Below are 18,304 nucleotides of genomic sequence, written 5' to 3'. Positions count from 1 at the left end.
TCATTCACTACACACCTTCCAACTTCTCCAGAAAATAAAGCAGGTGGTACACATATCTGTCTCCTTTACTACACAGACCTGTGCATAGAATAAGGTGGGGTTCTACAGGAAACAGTATATGATCATGTAATTAAGAGTGAATTGTAAGACATGAATGCAAGAATGCCAACTTAAGGTCATGCAGCGAACCTTATTTCTAGGATTTCTGAACTATTGAGTACTTGACTTTGCAACCTTAATCTTTTAACTTGGATTTTTGTGTATAACCTGCATATGTGATCAGTACTGTAACAAAAAAAGATGTTGGGTAGTAGGTTTTGTGGCTGATGTAGTCCAGCTCCATGGCAGTTTGGCAAGACTTTGTTACTAAGAATTCAGATACACCTATATTAATAAATTTAAAAGTTAATGTTCTTACAGCAACAATTTACATTAGTCATTGACTAATACGTAGGAAAAGTAGGTCTGGAAGGCACCTCACAAGGTCATGTAGTCCAGCCACTGCTCAAGGCAGGACCATCCCTGACTAAACCGTCATAACCAAGTATAGTAAAAGCCGCATTATCTGGCACTTTACAAGCCGGCATGCTCTATTAACTGGCATGCCAGCTTGTAAGGTAAAAGCGAAACCGGAAGTGCCCACTGTGGCACTTCCGGTTTCGCCAAGCCCCCATGGCCCAGGGCAAAGCAGCCTGTGCTGCTGAGCCCCCACAATAACTGTTCTTTTCCCCTTTCTCTTCTGCCCCCCTCCCTGTCCCTCACAGTAGGAGGGGCGGCGACCCAGCAGGAGGGGCGGCGGCGCACCGGACGCAGCAGGAGAGGCGGCCTCTCAGGTAACCAACATATTTTGTAATCCGGCACCCTCAATTCCCCATGGGTGTCGGATAACAAAGCTTTTGCTGCATCTATCTAACTTACTCTTGAAACTTCCAGGGATGGCAATTTCATAACTTCTCTAGTTGTCTGTTCCATTGCTTGACCCACCCTCCTAGTCAGTAAGTTCTTTCTAGTCTCCAACCTAAATTTCTTCTGCAGCAGCTTGAGGCCATTACTTATAGCCCTGTCCAATGCAGCCACAGAGAAAAGGTGGCTTTTCCTTCTTGAGGTGTAGGGCCCAAAACTGGACACAATACTTGAGGTGAGGCTTACCAGTGCTGAGTAGACCTAAGCAATCACTTCCTTTGATTTGCTAGTGACACTCCTGTCAATGCAACCTAGTACACAGTTGGCCTTTTACAATGAGAGCACACTGTTGATTTGTACTCAGTTTACAGTCTACTGTAGCCCCTAGGTCCTTCTCTGCAGTACTGTAGCCTAGCCAGTCATTCCCCTATCTGTGTGTAAAATTATTCCAACTCTGTTGCAGGGCTTTGCACTTGTACTTGTTGAATTTCATCTAGTTAATTGCACACTATTTCTCCAGTCTGTCCAGGTTGTAACCCCTGACCTATTCTGCAATTACTCTAGGCTGCCTGACTCTTTTCCTCTCTTTACTGCCAGCTGCACTTATCTGGTAGCTGCCCCTATTTGTGAAGACTGAAATGAAATGAAAAAGATGTTAAATACTTCAGCCTTCTCTGCATCATCTATAACTAGATTGTATTCTGCATTCTGTAAGGGACCTGTGGTTTCTTTGGTCTTCCTCTTGCTCTTGACATATTTGTAGAATCCCTGTTTATTGTCTCTTATGTCCTTTGCACGTATTTTCATTATTGCAGCTATTCTTGCTTGTGGGCATCTTCCCTTTTGAGTTTACGGGCTCCTGTATAGTGACAGCTGTCTGGGTGTGCATTAAACCCATTTATTCCCAACTCCCTTTTCCCAAGCCCCTAAATAAATTAGGTAGGAAAAAGATGATGGAAATCTGCTTTTGCAAAGATGTCTGTGGAGGGCCTGGAGGAGCAGCATGGTGGATGGGGTTATAGCAGGAAGGGGGAAGTTAGTAGACAAACAGCATCAAGGTTTGGGATATACTTTAACTCCATAGGAAAAGCTGTAGTTGTAATGTGCCGTTGGGTGGTCATGAGTGTGGTGAGCCAGCTGGCACTTGAAGAATAGGAGTTGAGGCCAGCAGGGGATGGAACTGCTCCTTCTCTTGTGTTATAAAATGGAATAGTTGCAGCATTGTAGTAGTGGTGCAGTGCTTTATTTAAATGGCAGCTCCCATATGACAGGACAGTTCTGCATCTGAACCGAGAAGCTGACTCTCTTTTTTTGTGGATACAATTATTAGATTATTTTATACTAAAACATAAGCTATTTGGAAGGACTCTTTCCCCAATTATTTTGTTTATGGCTTAATCTGAGCAGAAACTGATTTTCAGTTTTTACAGATTTCAGAGAATGTTTTTCAGTATTTCTGTTAGATCCTAGTTTGGAAAAAAAACCCCAAGGGAAAAAAAAAACCCAACACCTAACCCTAAATGATGTGGAGAATATCTTGCTGTTTGTGTGGCAAGCCTCCCTTCCTTCACATTTTTGATCAGTCTCTGGCAATTAAGTTTGAGCTTTCCAAAGCAGTGTTTTTTATTAGCTATGCTTAAAAATCATGATGTCAGCAATTTTGATACAGAAATGTGGTATTTTTTTAATTTAGGTTTTTTCCCGTCTAACAGAGTTCAGAATTTTGAAATGAGATGTTGTGCACTAATATAAATTAAGTTTTGTATATGGATTAAATCCCTCACACCTATTAACTTATGACTCTAGAATTTTTTTCTCCTAATTGGAAAGTAAAAGAGGTCATATAGGAGGAGAAACTCAAATGGGGTTCTTAGGTCTTTTTTTGACAAGAATGTCTCTTGAGTACTGTAACTTTAAGGTAATGGCATTTGATATCTTTTGAAATAAAATGAGTTGAAAGTACAGAACTTGAGTTACTGCCAGGAAGCTGGGTTTTGTTTTTTCATTGGTGTTTTTTCTGCATGTAGAAAAGAACTGTTTTGAACTCTACCAGCACAATTTGGGAACCAAGCACCCCCTTACAGTCAGTCAGGTTGTGGGGTGGCTCCCTTTTGAACTTCTCCTTCTTTTTAAAGGTTCTAAATCTATGCAAGATGGCTGGGGGGAGAATGATGGGCCAGTAACAGGAACGCGGCATTCCAGCTGGGAAGAGGAGGAGGAGGGAGGGGTCTGGAACACACCAGGCTCTCAGGGAAGCAGTTCCTCCCACAACTCAACGAGCTGGGGGCCAGGAAAGAAACCACAAATTAAGGTAAGAATCCTAATGCTTGAATGATATGTTCATACTTGCCAGGTGCTCTGAAACCAGATGTAATCAGGCTATTGGGCACTTCCTTTTGGAAAACAAGCTATTGTATTGTGTCATTCCATCACAGAGGTGGCTGCATTACAGTGGTGTCTGAAGTGCTATGTTTCTGGACTTGTTGAATATAATGCGGCTATTATGTCTTGTAACTCTGATAGTAGTTGCCAAATTCTTCTGGCATGTGGGCTGCAGAGCCACTACCTAATGAAGCTGAGCAGTAAATGTCCCAGAGTTGTTGCTTTTCTCTTGCTGATGCATCATTCTGAATTAGGCTGCCACAGATTCCCTTTACGTAATCTATTAACATTCTGATCCCACACACTCTTCTTTACTGTTACTTTTGTGCTGGGACTTATTCCATCTTTGCTAGTTTATGACAACAGTGCAAAAAAGCAGAAGTGGGTGACTGTACTTGGCTGCTGAGCTAACTGCTGCACAAGGAAATGAATGTGTTAATGTTTCTACTGTAGTGTTTCTACCTGCAAACAAGGACTTCCTTTTGGCCAAGAGCTGAGAGATGCAGATTAAAAAGAATGTCTCACAACAGCTCTTGGGAGCATTTGATCAGTCTTTACTGTAGTACCAGGGTTGGGGAGAGTTGCTTTTTGGGACCCATTGATTTCCATTAATTTCAGTCCTGTTTTTTTCCTTGCTCATTTTTCAGACCCTGTTTTATTCTTCTTACCACAAAACAATAGTCTTGTTAGCTTTGCTTTTCAGCTTGGTTTTTGTACTCTAGTATTGCTGATTTGGCTTTCAGTTTTGTTTTGTGGTCATTTACAAATAGCATTGAGGCCATATTGAAAGCCCAGTCAGCATGGTGTTGATTTGAGAGGAAAGAGCTAAAAGGGGAGAAAGCACAGTGGGGACTTCCACATAAAACACACCAAAGAATTCATCTGTTTAAACAAATAAGGAACTAAATAGCTGTGCTCAAATCTGTTTTGGTCCTAGAATAAAACAGAAGGAGTGTTATACCTATTGCATAAATAAATCTCCATCCACCCTGATACTCAAAAGTGAACAGTTATAGTCAGTTTTTAATAGTATCTGGCAAGTCTCTAACAGAATAAAAGCTTAATATATAATTGTAGCGTTTGAGAGGTGGTTTTCAATGACATTGTTTTCGGGTGATGCTTCTGCAAGTCGGGTGGAATCAAGGAAGTGTGAAAGTAGAGGAAGGGTGATAGGGAAACTATTTAATTACCTGTCTCTGTTTTTCAGTGCCCATTAAAAGGAGGAAATAGTGATTCATGGATGACCCCTTTATCCAAGCAGTTTTCAAATATGGGATTGCTAGTAAGTAGCTTATTTTTTAACGCCTTAAGCAGCTCTGCTTGGGAGTAGTAGACTTTCTGTATTAAGCAGAATTATAAATTTAGTTATTTGCTAGCAGATTTTTTACAAAATGCTCCTTTTTTTAGCTTCATAGCCTTTCCTATCGTATCATTCCCACTAGTGATAGTAGCTAAATCTTTAAACTCCACTAACTATTTTAGAAATGTGGGGTGTATATATAGTTCTTATTTTAGAGTTAAGGAAATTGGGATGTGAAGGTGCTGTGATAAGCCTGAAACCACACAAAATGCCATTGGCAGAACTGGGGGTAGAAGCTCTTGGCCCCTGGTCTCAAATTCAGTCCACTAGTCCACGGATGTCTCAGAGTTATGGGAACACCCTGTTCCAGACTGCCAGCAGAAGAATAACTTGGCAGCACATTTCAAAATTTGATGACTTGACAGGTCATGAGGATGAGCTATCATTTTGGCTGTCATTCCCAGAACTTGATCCTTTGACCACTGGAACATGAGGACAGAGGTTAATTTCTCAGAGCAGCTGTTCATCCATCTCTCTCTGTGGCATGAGTTCATATCTCCTTTTGCAGTTTAATAAGCCTACCACCAAACACAGTTGGGGTAAGGTGTGTTCAAGGTTGCATCAGGACTCTTTAGTTTCATTTAGAAAATGACTTTTCACTCTCACAGGTATGCCGTTGCTTTATTCTCATCTATCTTTAACCTTGAAAGACATTTTGTGTAATATTCTCCAGGTTTGCCTGGGTGTCAGTACAGCATCTCTTCCTTTTTTTGCTTCTTTCAGAGTCAAACTGAGGACACTCCAGGCAGTAAGATAGAGTTGTCTGTAGGTATGTATAACTTAATTAAAATACATTCGGTGTAATGGGATTGAGTACCACGGGCTAAGTTTCCATGGATGACATGGTCAACTTGGAAGACGTGTGGATAATAATTTCTGAGCACTTTTCTTACAAGCAGGACAGCAGCAGAATTCAGCTGCTTAGCTTGTGCAGATAAGCAACCATTGCGGAAACAAACAAGGCTGAGGAAGAGGTCTACATAAAATGAAGGCATTGCACAAAAACCAAAACAAAAGCAGGAGACCCTATTCAGATTGTAGTGTTTGATACTGCTGTTTGGAGGAAACAAGTGCCCCTTGTCATGTGTCTTAGCTAAGTGGAAAAGGAGAGAATTTATTAGCTCTTGGCATTAGGATATCCCAATTACCACAGCTCCCTGGAGTTGATGTGAGGGGGGAAAAAGAAGAGCTAATCCTGAGTAGGACTAGATTCTTTAGTCTGGACAACCTGACCACAAACAACAGGGAGCTTAAGTGGGTTATGCTATACGAGAGGTGTCATTACAAATGATAAATGAAGGTGACCCCTTGGATTATTTGGTTCAATCTCGGAGACGATCGTAGAATCAGAGAAGTAGGGTTGGAAGGATCTCCATAAGTCATCTGTTCCAACCACCTGCCTCCAAGGTAGGATCATCCCTGTCCAAACTGTCTTGTACAAATCCACAATCTGTAACCTCTTAGTAAAACAGCAGTTAACCCTGATGCAACACAAATCATAATACCCTAACCTGCCACAGGTAAAGCAAGGGGACCACAGCAGCCAACATCCTGCTTCTGTAAAAAGTTGTTATTATACATGCAAGAAATCACAGGTACAGGGCCATGCCCCTAGCAACAGAAGCAAAAACCCCCATAGTCCATACCAGTCTGACCATGGGGTTAAATTCCTTCCTGACCCCAAAAATTGCAGTATGTCTGAACCTGTGATTTGACTGTTGGGTAATCTCATTTGATCAATGCCTCAGAATTCATCCTAACTTTATTCTTAGGCAAACTGTTTCAGTAGATGATTGGCTTTGTCATCTGATGCTTTCCTAATTTCCAAACTGAAATTGTACATGGGCCCTTTGTTCTTCTCCAAACAGCTACTGTATAATTAACACTTGTGGGACTGAGATGCCAACACCACAAACTTCTGGAGTCTTCAGGACAACCTGACCACAAACAACAGGGAGTTTAAGTGGGTTATGCTATACCATAGCTTCCGTTTGGGCTATTTACTTGCCTGCATATCGCCTCCTGAAAGATTCCTAAGGCATGTGAGACGGTGACAATAGCTCAGGTCATCCCACCTGTTGATGGCAGAACAAGCTTGAATCTTGTACGGTGTCCTTAACATTCCTCTTTGTGGTTTGCTTTTCTTCCCCCCCTGCATTTGGGGGTGAGGTTGGGGTGCAAGAGGTGTTGGCCTATATAGCATGAATGTCATCTCCAGCTTACAGAAGCAGGAGAGCTATTTCATTCCCTTATTATCAAAAGAGGATCATCAGGCCCAGTGAATGGATGCTGGGCCTGAAGATCCAAGCCCAGAATTGAAGGTAGAGATCTGCCCATCATAATGCTTTTATATCTGAAATAAATGACAGCAGGGTTCCTGGATCCTCCAGCCAGTCATATCTAGTGGCTGGCACAGGTTGGCTTTGGAGAATCATTTGCCAAAGTAGTTGTCACTGGATCTATGCAGAGCAAAAGATTCTCTGGATGGATCCAAGTCACCATCAACTCTGAATTGTTTAGTAAAGAGGTACTATGTCCAGAATGTGTTGCTGAGGTCCTTAGATCTATTTAGAGTCACAGTCTGTTGCTGAGGAACCAGGTTCTATCAACTCTGTACCTCACAGGAGCAGCACTGAAGTCCTTAGATCTTTCTAGGTTGATTAATCTCATCCCAGTGATCCAGCAGAAACCCCTTAAAGTGCCCATGCTGAGCACAGAGTAAATGGCATCTCTGGAGCCACTGGGTCAGGTCATTCCAGTGTCAGGTGTTCAGCATCCTTGACATGGTGCTCACAGTAGTTTTGATGCCACTTATATTGCTCCTTACTAGTGAGAAGGCACTGGCGTAGGAATCAATGTAACTGCTCAAAGATAATCAATGCCTGGCTTTATTTGGGCATAAACTTTATTCCTTGGCCAGCCTGCTGGTTACAGATGCCAGATATCAAACGATATTGACCATAGAACTTCCTTGTGTGGGAGATGCTGCTGCCCTGGTAAGTCATCCCCAAGATGCTGGCACATGCCCAGGTTTTTCTTGGAAACACCTTCTACATACAGACTTTGCTTATTAAACTAACAGCAGCACATGTGAGGAAACGGTCTTGATAGGAATAAGACATAGGTGAATGTCCATCTGTCTCTTTTTTTTTTTTTTAAATATCTCTTGGTTAGTAGGGATGGAGATATCTACTGAAAATACTGTAGCCTATGTTTTGGCATTTCTACAGTGCCAGTGTTGGGCTATAGTAACTTGTTTCTTGGATGCCTGGGTTTCTTTCTGTGCCTATACCTCATCTCTCACAAAATGTTATGTATTTTTCCAATTTCTGAAGGTTTGTGTAACAAATAGTTCTCTCTTATATCTGCACAAAACTGGATTGCATGGGAGCCTTGTAAAGACCCAAGCTTACAGAACCTTTTTGCTAGAGGATAGATTCCTTGCCAGTGCAGTGAGATGGCATCAGATGCACCAGTCTGCATCTGAAGTCTGTACACAGTTAGTCATGTGTGAATCGCTCCTATTTTGACACTATGAAGTATCATGGCTGAGGACATTCTAGTTGAATGAAGGCAAATGAAAAATAGACCCATTAAGGGAGATGCTTTCCTCATTGGTAATTGTTTCAGGTGGTAGACTTAAGATACTTGCATTAATGTCCTGGAAGTGAGAGCTACTTGAGTAACTGTGATCAATTCAAAACTTGTCCAAGTCTTTAAATAGACTATGCCATGGTGTTATGTTTTACCAGCTGCCACAGAATGGGCTCATTTAACCAGCTGTGTCAAAAAGAGTGATCTGGTGATCCAGTAAGATTAAATCCCAACTAGTTCTCTTTCTGCTGAAAGTTATTTTGTTTTCTCTGGTTCTGCTCCATGTATGAGTAGGACTCACTTTCCTGATGGACTTTCCTTTTCTTCCTAGCCTGGGGTCAGGTGTTCTCTGCCTTATCTGAACCTGTTACTTTGACTTGTCTTTTGGGAATTTAGTCATAAATCAAGATTCTATCAGTAGCCCTAATGAGGTCTTGAAAACTGTTGCCACTGTCCTGTATCTGGTGTTGACCTCTGCTAGTTCTGTTCTTTGGACTACTTGATCTGTCAACATAGAATTTATGTTTCTACCCTGGTCAGAAGTTTCTCAGATCACCCAGTTGACTTCTGGACAGCTTAGGTATTCAGCAGCAGGTGCTCAGGGGAAGTTCAGAAGACCCTACTGGAGAGCCAGGTGGCTTTGATTATAGATTGTCTTGTTCCAATTAACTGGAAGGAATTTCCTTTTCAAGCTTTTCAGACGGGAATGGGCCTTTTCTTTAAACTTCAGCTATCTGTTACTCTTTTTTTGTATTGTCAGGTTGTGTTTGGCTGCCATCACAGCTTTTTATCCTATGCAGTCTGCAGTAACAAAGTTTCTGAAAGGTTTGTTCTGTGTGCCACTAAAGGCTGGTTGAAAGATTTATTTTGCTGCGGTAGTTGCAAGAAAGGAGACTGGACTCTTCATTGCAATAGATAGGTGTAGATAGGCTGTGTCGTGGGTGCTCCAACAGAGCAAGTTTGTTTATTTGTCCTAGACAAGGTTTTCATATGTGGAATTCTGCTGTGAGATTTGTACTCTTGTTTCCATGATATTTATGGTGTCTTGGTTTAAGTGTTTGTTAAACTGCTCTTCTGTTCCATGTCTCTGTTAAGGTGTCATTTATTATAATAACTTCAGCTTGGAGAGTTAGTGAGATACCCATTAGACCTGTAAGTTGCCTTGTATCTTATACGGAAGTGGAAACGTTAACTTACCTGTATTATTGTCAACCTGAAACCCTGCAGCTCCATGCAGGCTTTCTGGTGTGCTTTCCCTTACCAAGGTTTGATTCAGGAAAATGAGGTGTGGTCATTTCCACTGTTCTTGATCTGGCATTGAGAGCAAATCCAGAAAAAACAGTACATAGGAAATTGTGAGATGCTTTGAAGAGATGTGAAGCTCTGTATACGGACCTGCTCTTGAGACCCAATGGAAGACATTTGATATTTTCTGTCCAGAACCAGATATAGGCCTCTGTTTTAACATGTCACTTGCTAGCATCTTGTCTATGTGACTCCTATTTTAATTACACATGCACTATACACACGAGGTTTTTTACAAGTTTATTTGGGTCATTTATGCATCTAACACACCTTCTAACCTCTCTCCCATCAGAAGAAAAGGGTTCTGCTGCTTTTCTACTGTAATCTCTTAAATGGGAATGAAGCAGCAAGTTTAATGCTATGGTCAAGAGATACAGACCAAGTCTTTCAGTTCTATATATGGTCCTCTCTTTTGGGTAATTCCCTTTCTTTCAGCATATGAACTGCAGTTTCTACACGCTGCTGGGTTCTTGAAGCCTTTCAGAAGGCCATGCAGTTCAGTGTCATAAAGGCAGTTATTCTTTTCACCTCCTCCTAAATCTCTTTATAAGGTAGACTTGGATTTTTCTCTTAATTTATTCACATATTAAGTAGGGACCTACTTAATTTGTGATTTCACAGATTTTGCTGAACCCATGAAATCCTCAGTTGTCCAAGAGATCAACTTAAAAAAAGAAAACATCATGAAAATAAGCCAGCGGTTCTTGCCATCTTGCAGCCCTCTCAGGAGGGGAAGGCACCAGCTGGCAGGGTGACACACAGGGCAGCCAGCAGCTAAGATGGGTGACTGCCCCCCAGTGGCAAGGGCTGGAGCCACTGGGAAATACTCACAAAATTGGCTCTTCATGCTGCTTCCAACCCATGACAATTCCTTTGTCAGACCTTGAATTAAGTAGGTCCCTCCATATAAGAGCTTTGAGACCTGATTCATCATCTGCTGAAGCCAAACTCTTTACCATTTGGACTTTGCTATATAATTTCAGTAGGACAAAACCACTCTGCAAATCGCGAAAGCTAGTAGCATCTTGTTAATCCAAAGGATAAGATGTTTCAACAAAGGTTGACTCCTCAAAATTAAGTTTCAGGTTGCATCAAAAATTTGTTGTGAGCTCAATATGGATGACCATCATTTTGTATCCAACTGCATTCTGCTAGAGATTAGGTAGATTACTCAACCCTTTTGAGAAGCAGCTCTTCCACTTTAAATCTGTAAAGCTGCTGCTGGGAGCTCCATATATACCTTGACAATCTAGTCTTCATTATCAACCTATAGATTTGGTGCATAATTTATTGGTTCAGTCTTTGAGTCCTTATTTTAAAGAGGACTCCTTTCACCTAACACCTTAGTCAGCTGTTTTGCAGACACTTGAGGTAGGATTGTTGGGCAAATCATCCAAAGAATGAATGAACAGTTACTTACTGTAAAATATTTCTGCTGCTTCAAGGTACTGTGTCTTTGTGGACCTAATAACCTGTGCTCTACTGTGTGAAATTATTTAGCCTTGAGGGATTTTGTATCAGTGAAGGAATGAAGTGATTAGTTTGAGGGCACCCTGTCTTTATGAGAGGGGCTTGAGAACATGTTAGCCACATTCAAGGGCCAAATGCATGTTATTAGCCAAGAGTTTGCCCCATGTCTGTGAGAGCATACATGCACGTAGAGATTGATAGAAAAAAACATATTTAAGAACTACAGTAACTGCAAAGTGAGAAATCTGTCTCTGATACTGAGACAGGAGTGATATACTGAATGGGGAAGCTTTGCTTGTCTCAATCTTTTGTCAATTCATCGTGTAAGATACCACTGACAACCGAAATGTGAATTTCTTATCTAATTTAAACTAAAACTACAATATTCCAGACTGGAACTAAAGAAAATACATGGTCTACTTTTAGCCTGGTCATTGTTGGAGTGGGGGAGCCTTTTCAGTTATCTGGATAAATATAGAAAATGTATTACTGATGACTGCTAATTCTGGACAGTCATATGGTCAGTGAACGCAATTTTTCGATTAAGTGTGAAATAATGGCAACATTTGATCTGGACAAAATTTCTCATAGACAGCTGAAGGGATAGGACTATCTGTGATGAGCAAAAGCAGAGAACTTTCATAAGTTGTTTTGGGAACGCTGTAGTTTCTGACATGAAGTGATTCAAGTTTAAATGTGGAAGTGGAGGGGTGGCAAGATTGTCTTGCAGAATTTTGTACTATAGCTCTTGGGGCAGAGGAGCAGCTGCTGAGCATCACTTTTTGGGATCTGTTAGAAAAAAGTGAACCTAGCCAGGTCATCTTGATTTCAGCAGTTTCTTCCAGGATGCGTAGTTAGGTTGTTTAGTACCTTATGAGGAATGGTTTTGAAGGCATCTGAGGAGAAGTGCAAGATCCACCTGATGTTTCACCTCTATCCCTGCCATAAGAAAGTAGACTGAAACAATCTCCCCAGTCAGCTGGCATGCATCTGAGATGTCAGCAGAGAACAACAGATTTAAGCAAGGTTAATACTTCCTTCTCAACACTTTTGCCTATGAACAAGAGGTTGATCACTCAACTACAGTAAATTCAGCTGTCAGTGAATAGTTTTTTGAGAACAGGTTAGACTGTATCATGTTTCAGAAATGGTTAGTTGAATGAGGCATTAACCCTTTGTGAACTACAGGTCCTCTGGCAAAGAAGAGCATGGCTCCAGGCCTGTAATGATTTTAGAACCTCAGTCTGACCTACTGCACCCAATTATGATGAAGCATTTAAGTATGATACCATTTTTGTGGTGAATGCCTCTGGAATATAAGAGATTCATCAGATTTATTTTTTTTTAAATGGGACAAGTGCTGCTTTCAGCAGATGGTTGAGGGGAGGCAATTTTGAAATAACTTCCTTTAGTCAGGGTTTGGTCACCCTGTGTTTTTTCGTATTACAAGTTGATTTCACATTTTCAGGTTCAATTTTAAGACAAGTGGCTTTGCCCTTTGAATATAATTTGATGGCTACAAATAGACTTGACTGCTGTTGCCCCTGCAAAATCCCACAGAAAAACAAAACAACCAAAGAATTCATTTAGAGAATTAAAAGAACTAAACATACTGAAAAAACAACTGAATCAGTGTTTTTACAAAATAAAATAAATACAAATGTCAAAGGCCCAGCTATAGATGGTATACAAGTAGAGTTTGCTTCCTTTTTTATGGTTAATTTGGAGGAAAAATAGGGAGACTAACAATCAGAACAATACAGTGATTGTAAAAAAGGATGTTATTGTCTTGTTCCTTGCCATTGCATGTGACTTGCAGTGTTACAGCTTTCTTTACATTTTAGCCTCCTTTCTTCACAGTTTTACTAAATACATCAGAGAACCATATCATATGCTGGTAAAGGATATGTGGGGAACAGCATGTCCACTACTATAAGTTTTTGGTTATTCTTGGTTATGAGAGAACTGCTCATTTGCCCTGAAAAGGGAATTCGTGTGCAAATATAGGGACACATTTGGTGTAGTTTCTCAAAATTACAGGAGATAATGTGAGTTGTAGATGTATATGTTTACAATTTAGAATGTGTGGTGACTTTCTTTCCATCATACTCTGTGCAGACTTAAGTGCCATGTGTAGAAAATCCAAGAAGCACTCCTTGCCAGAGATACCTAGAAACATAGTGCACTTGCAGTGGGTTCCAAGTGAAACACAAGGAAGTAAATATAAGCAAGTATCATTGCCCCAGTCAGGCTGTTGAAGCAAGAAACTTTATGTAGATGTTTCTGCACACACGATTAGAATTTCTAACACGAAAATATATTATTTATTAATGCTTACGAAGCACAATTGTCTTGTTAATCTTTGAAATTAAACACGTTGCTTGACTTGCTTCGTCAGCTTTAATAATATCTGAGGTTATGCTAAATTGTAAGAAAAATCCATGACTTCTGTTCTTCAGAACTCCTGAATGTTGTCTTGCCATTATGAATCTGTTGAAATAAATAGATTTGATTGTGGTCATAGGCAGTGATGTTTTACCTTCTTGTTCTTTTGCAGGTGGTCTCCCAGATAAGAAGTTTGAGGTGGACAAACGAGCCATGAATCTTGGGGATTTTAACGATATAATGAGAAAGGATCGATCTGGGTTTCGTCCACCCAATTCCAAAGATATGGGAACCACAGATAGTGGGCCTTACTTTGAGAAGGTGAGATGAATCGTTCTGGTTAGAGCAAAATCCACTCATTTTAAGGTCCTAGTTCCTGTCGTCTCTGGGAATGCTAAAAGTTCCAAGACGGAACATAAAAGATATAGTACTGGAAATAAGAACAAGCGCATTTATGTAGTGTACATATATGAAACATTGAAATGGATTGAATACGTGCATGAACAAAGTAGAACAGTGCTGGGGCTTTGCGGCCTGCTCTGAACAAAGATAACTTAGAAGAATTTTTCCAGTCTTTTGCTGAAGTGATCCCCATCTGTCCCATCCCCCAACACACACGCACCCCCCGCTTCCAAGCTCAGTCTAGAGGGCGTTGTAATTGATCTTGTCCCGTTTGACTATTCATTTATACTCTTCTGTTATAAAGCTACATTTATATCTACATAATCATAGTCTTCCAAGACTTTTTATCTCTGCTTTCATGTTTGCTGGTTAACAGAAACATCTTTCTAGATTCTTCCATTCATTATGCTGTTTGTCCATTTACTGTTAGTTTTACTTTTGACGTGTGTTTTCCCTGTCATATCTGTTGTATGTTGCCATAGTATCTTTTTCATACTCTTTACCTATTGTAGGCAGGCACTGATTTTTTTTTTTAAACATTAGTTGCTTCAAATTATGATTTGGAGTATGTCCCCTGGAATAAAAAAAATACAATGTAATTTATGCCAATAAAATTGAGAATGGGCAAAATGATGCATAAACTACATGGGCATTGTCTGTTTTAGTAAGTAAGGGTTGTTTTTTTAATGTCTAATTTTAAATTCCCCCATTTTGGAGTTACAAGCCAAAACCAGTTTTATGAACTCCCTCTGCTGGTCTGATTAATAAATGTCATTTGGAGAGCTCTGCTTGTTGCTGATGCAAGAAATGATGTGTGCAGATGGATATAAATGCTAAGAACTCTTTCTAGCTCCATCTGTTTTCACACAGAAAACAATCAGTGTCAAAAATGGACAAAAATTAGTAAGAGATTTTTTTAATCCATCTTTGCTTAAAAAAATACTTTGACATGAGTGTCTCCTTAGGACAAGGCAGACAAGGAAGGTTCTTTGGGTGAATCTAATATCTTTTAATAGACCAGCTTAAATAGTTGGAAAAAAAAATTAAGCTTTTGGGTTCAAGAAAAAAACGTTTGTCAGACTGAAAATAATTCTAGTTGTCAGGGACTCAACTGAGCCAGGAGTTTGTAGTTGTAATTGCTGTTACAAAACTAAATTGCTTATTCCTCATCACTCACTGTCCCTATCTTTCTCTTCTTGCATTCTGTTGCTTCACTAACCAACTCCTGCTGATTGGCTAACTACTGCTTCAGCTGACTTTGCCTTTCTCCAATCAAGATGGGTGCCTTGGGGATGAGGCTCCCTGTTCTCCCTTCTCCCCTTCTCCCAGCTACAAGCTGTCTCCCTCTGGTTCCGCTCTACCCAACGTCAGCCTTGGGGCAATCGGCTCAGGGCTCAACCCCCAAAACTTCGCTGCTAGACAAGTAAGGAGGCCACCTGCTAAGACTAAATTACTATATTACTAAATGGCTACAATTTAGGCTTAATCAGAGTCAGCTGATTTCTTGCATTTTTTTTTTCTGACAAGATGTATCCATCACTGAATAAACAGAAAATGTTTCAGATACTTTAACCCATCAAAGATCCATCTTCCTGGTTGTTGTCTATATGTATTTTATTTGTTTTGTTGGCCCTTTACTTCCTTCAATAGTGTGACAAGCTGATGAATTTAGTTTCAAAAAGGCATTTTTTGCCATTCAGTAGAAACAATGCAACAGGTATTTATTAGAGTATTTTAGGTATGATAATCTAGTCCTTTAAAAAAATTCTTATCAGGCCCAGTTGGTTTAAACTTAATTTGCTTTTGAACTTTTTTTGTCCAGATTCCGCACTATAATTTCTACATTAAAATATGTTTAAAAAACTAACTTAATTTGGAAATCTCCATGGAAATAATGTTATATGCTTGTTGTACACAGATACTATAAATTAAAATAATTGTAGGTGGGTATGACAGTATCTCCAGCACAATAATTTGGATTATTGTGATAGAATGGTTTACAGAAGTGTTTAAAGTAGAAGGAGCATCAAAACTATTTTAATGGTCCAAGCTTACAAGGCCTATACACTCAACTTTCTGGCATTTCTCTGTTTTGTCGGTCAGACTGTCTGTCTGTCTAACACAGAGACAGGCAATGTCCAGCCCACAAGCTGGATCCATCCAACAGTGGACTCCATTTCCCAGCAGTCCATGCTCACGTGGCTGGGGCCAGTTTCCATGGAGACCCCAGCAGCAGCCATGCTATGGTAGTGTGGGACCGGGGTTTCTGTAGAGACTGGCCCCAGCAGCACTAGCAGAGCGCATGGCAGGGTGGGGAGTTGCTCTGGGGCTGAGCTGGGATCTTGTGATGACAGCGTGTTCTGGAGCCAGGGCAGAGCCATGATCTGCCTACATGCCCTTACCCCAAGCATACGGGCTGCAGATCGCTGCTCTGCCTTGTCCCTGGACCACACTGTCACTGCCGCAAGATCTCAGCCCAGTCCTGGAGTGGCTCTCCAACAGCCAGCGCTGCTGGGGCTGGTCTCTGCAGAAACCCCAGATCCTGCACTGTGGCTGCTGCTGGGGTTTCCATGGAAACCAGCCCCAGCCATGCAGACAGGGGCTGCTGGGAAATGGAGTTCGGCCACTGGCCAGATCCTCCATTTTGCCCACTCCTGGTCTAACACTAACTCTTAAGCGCAGCATCAGATTCCTATGTCCACAGATGTTCAAGGCATTGTACAAAACTGTTCTTTAGGGAGAATTAGACAGCTGAAAGGAAGGAAAATATGGGGCATGCACAGAGCCCCTACACAGCCTGAGTACAATGACAGTTTCAAGCACCTCAGCAATGGTCCATAGCTAAAATGACTGGTTGATGGTTTCCCATTAACACTCAAGCATAACAGCACCTGTTTGCTGTGCCTTTTTACTAGTATGAGGCAAGATAAAGGTGCATCTTATAGACTGAGTCAGAGATGAATATATTTTTTGTGACCAGCTCACTTCATCAGATGCTAAGATCTTACTAGTGGTTTGACATGCAAGAGAAGAGGGAATAAGGTGGGAAAGAGAGGCATAAAGGAATAGGGATATGCATAAAGCTGCTGGTATGGGGCAGGATTAGGGACCCTAATTCTGGAGGGTGGGAAAATTAGGGGCACATATGCCTCCTAGGGAGAATAGGGAAACCTGTTAGGGGGACAGAGGGGTCTTTGGAGACCCTAGTGTGGAGGTGAAGCAGTAAGAGGAAGGAACCAGGGAAGACAGAACTCTAATTGAGGATCAATCTAATTAGGTGGACAACAAAAGCTCTGCAGGTTAGATGAGCATTAGAAGCATTTGAATTGTGAGCAGATTCATGCTGAATATTCAACCAGCTCCTCTGTCGAACCTCCCATAACGCAAGGGCCAAGATTTATTGGGAAAGTACTGCATTAATATTTGTGAAAGAGAGTGTTTTTGAGCATGCTGTTTGTTTTCTGAGCTCCTGTTTTTCTACCTGTAAAATGAGAATAATAAAGCAAAGGAAATGTGGAGCAGGAGGTTGTATTTCAAAAACTTCATTCTAGAGCATTGCAAATTGGACAGACTGGTACTCGTTAGGGACAGCTACCCCTCATGACAGAGGATTCAGAAGATACTCTCTTCTTAGTGAAATAGTCCTGCAATTTTATTAGTATGTAGCAAATTGCAAAGAATTTGATTAGCCAGAGATATTTATTTCATTTGCTGTTGTTTTAATTTTATAGGGTGGCAATCATGGTTTGTTTGGAAACAGCACAGCACAATCAAGGGGCATGCACACACCAGTGCAGCCACTAAATCCTTCCCCCAATATCCGGGCGCAAGTGCCTCCCCAGTTTCTTTCCCCCCAGGTAAGCAGTCAACACATGGTTTCTTGCAATATACGCTGCTTTTTTGGGGTTTTTTTACGTACCTGCTTGGTGTGGACCTGGTATATTTTATAAGTAGAACCCACAGACTTTGCTCAGAATTTCTTCTAGTCTTCAAGGCTTTGCAAACTGCCCTTCTTTCTTACCTTCCAAGGGAGATCTTTGTAGGTAGTTTGTTTGCTACCCATTTTTTTCACCTTTACTGTAGGCTTGTAAGTCCTAAGTTCTTGCTGGCTCTTTTTACAAAATGATTTAAAAATGGTATTTTATCACTGAACTTGGAGCCTAGTGAACTTTTATCTTTTACTGTGAAAGGTTTTCTTTACTTTTCTTCCACCATGCATGTTATTTCCTTTCCAGCTTCCTAAACTAGACAGTGAACTTAGTCCTGAGTTCTAGTCTCAACCCCCCCAGTGCATGTATTTTCTCTATTCTTCCTTGTTTGCATGGGCTCTGTAGGGGCTTTGAGACACTTTTTTTTTTTTTAATTCTATATTTTAGACACACTCAAGGATAAAGAAATGGAGATTCATATTCTTCCCCTGCCCTTGAAAATAGCTATTCATCCACATATGGGGAAAATAAATTCTTTGTAGCAGACACAATTATTTACTCCCACGCCACCATT

At 40.8% G+C, this 18,304-nt stretch overlaps 1 protein-coding gene across 10 annotated transcripts in view; it reads left to right on the top strand.

The window, feature by feature from the left end:
* The window catches only part of TNRC6B (trinucleotide repeat containing adaptor 6B), a 198,236-nt gene that overhangs the window by 150,494 nt on the left and 29,438 nt on the right, over positions 1 to 18,304 (top strand). For 8 of the 10 annotated variants that reach the window (XM_090042983.1, XM_090042978.1, XM_090042982.1 and 5 more), the window contains 6 exons: positions 765 to 833; positions 3,039 to 3,214; positions 4,493 to 4,567; positions 5,369 to 5,414; positions 13,572 to 13,720; positions 17,533 to 17,658. In XM_090042983.1, coding sequence (XP_089899109.1) covers positions 765 to 833; positions 3,039 to 3,214; positions 4,493 to 4,567; positions 5,369 to 5,414; positions 13,572 to 13,720; positions 17,533 to 17,658 — 641 coding nt within the window. Of the gene's footprint in view, positions 1 to 764; positions 834 to 3,038; positions 3,215 to 4,492; positions 4,568 to 5,368; positions 5,415 to 13,571; positions 13,721 to 15,053; positions 15,225 to 17,532; positions 17,659 to 18,304 lie in introns of all 10 variants that reach the window. The other 2 variants (XM_090042986.1, XM_090042977.1) reach the window with 2 other exon arrangements.

Source organism: Crocodylus siamensis, chromosome 4 (genome assembly GCF_052110815.1).
Source record: "Crocodylus siamensis isolate JL-2025a chromosome 4, ASM5211081v1, whole genome shotgun sequence".
Taxonomy (NCBI): Eukaryota; Metazoa; Chordata; order Crocodylia; family Crocodylidae; genus Crocodylus; species Crocodylus siamensis.
This window is presented reverse-complemented; position numbering and strand designations above follow the sequence as displayed.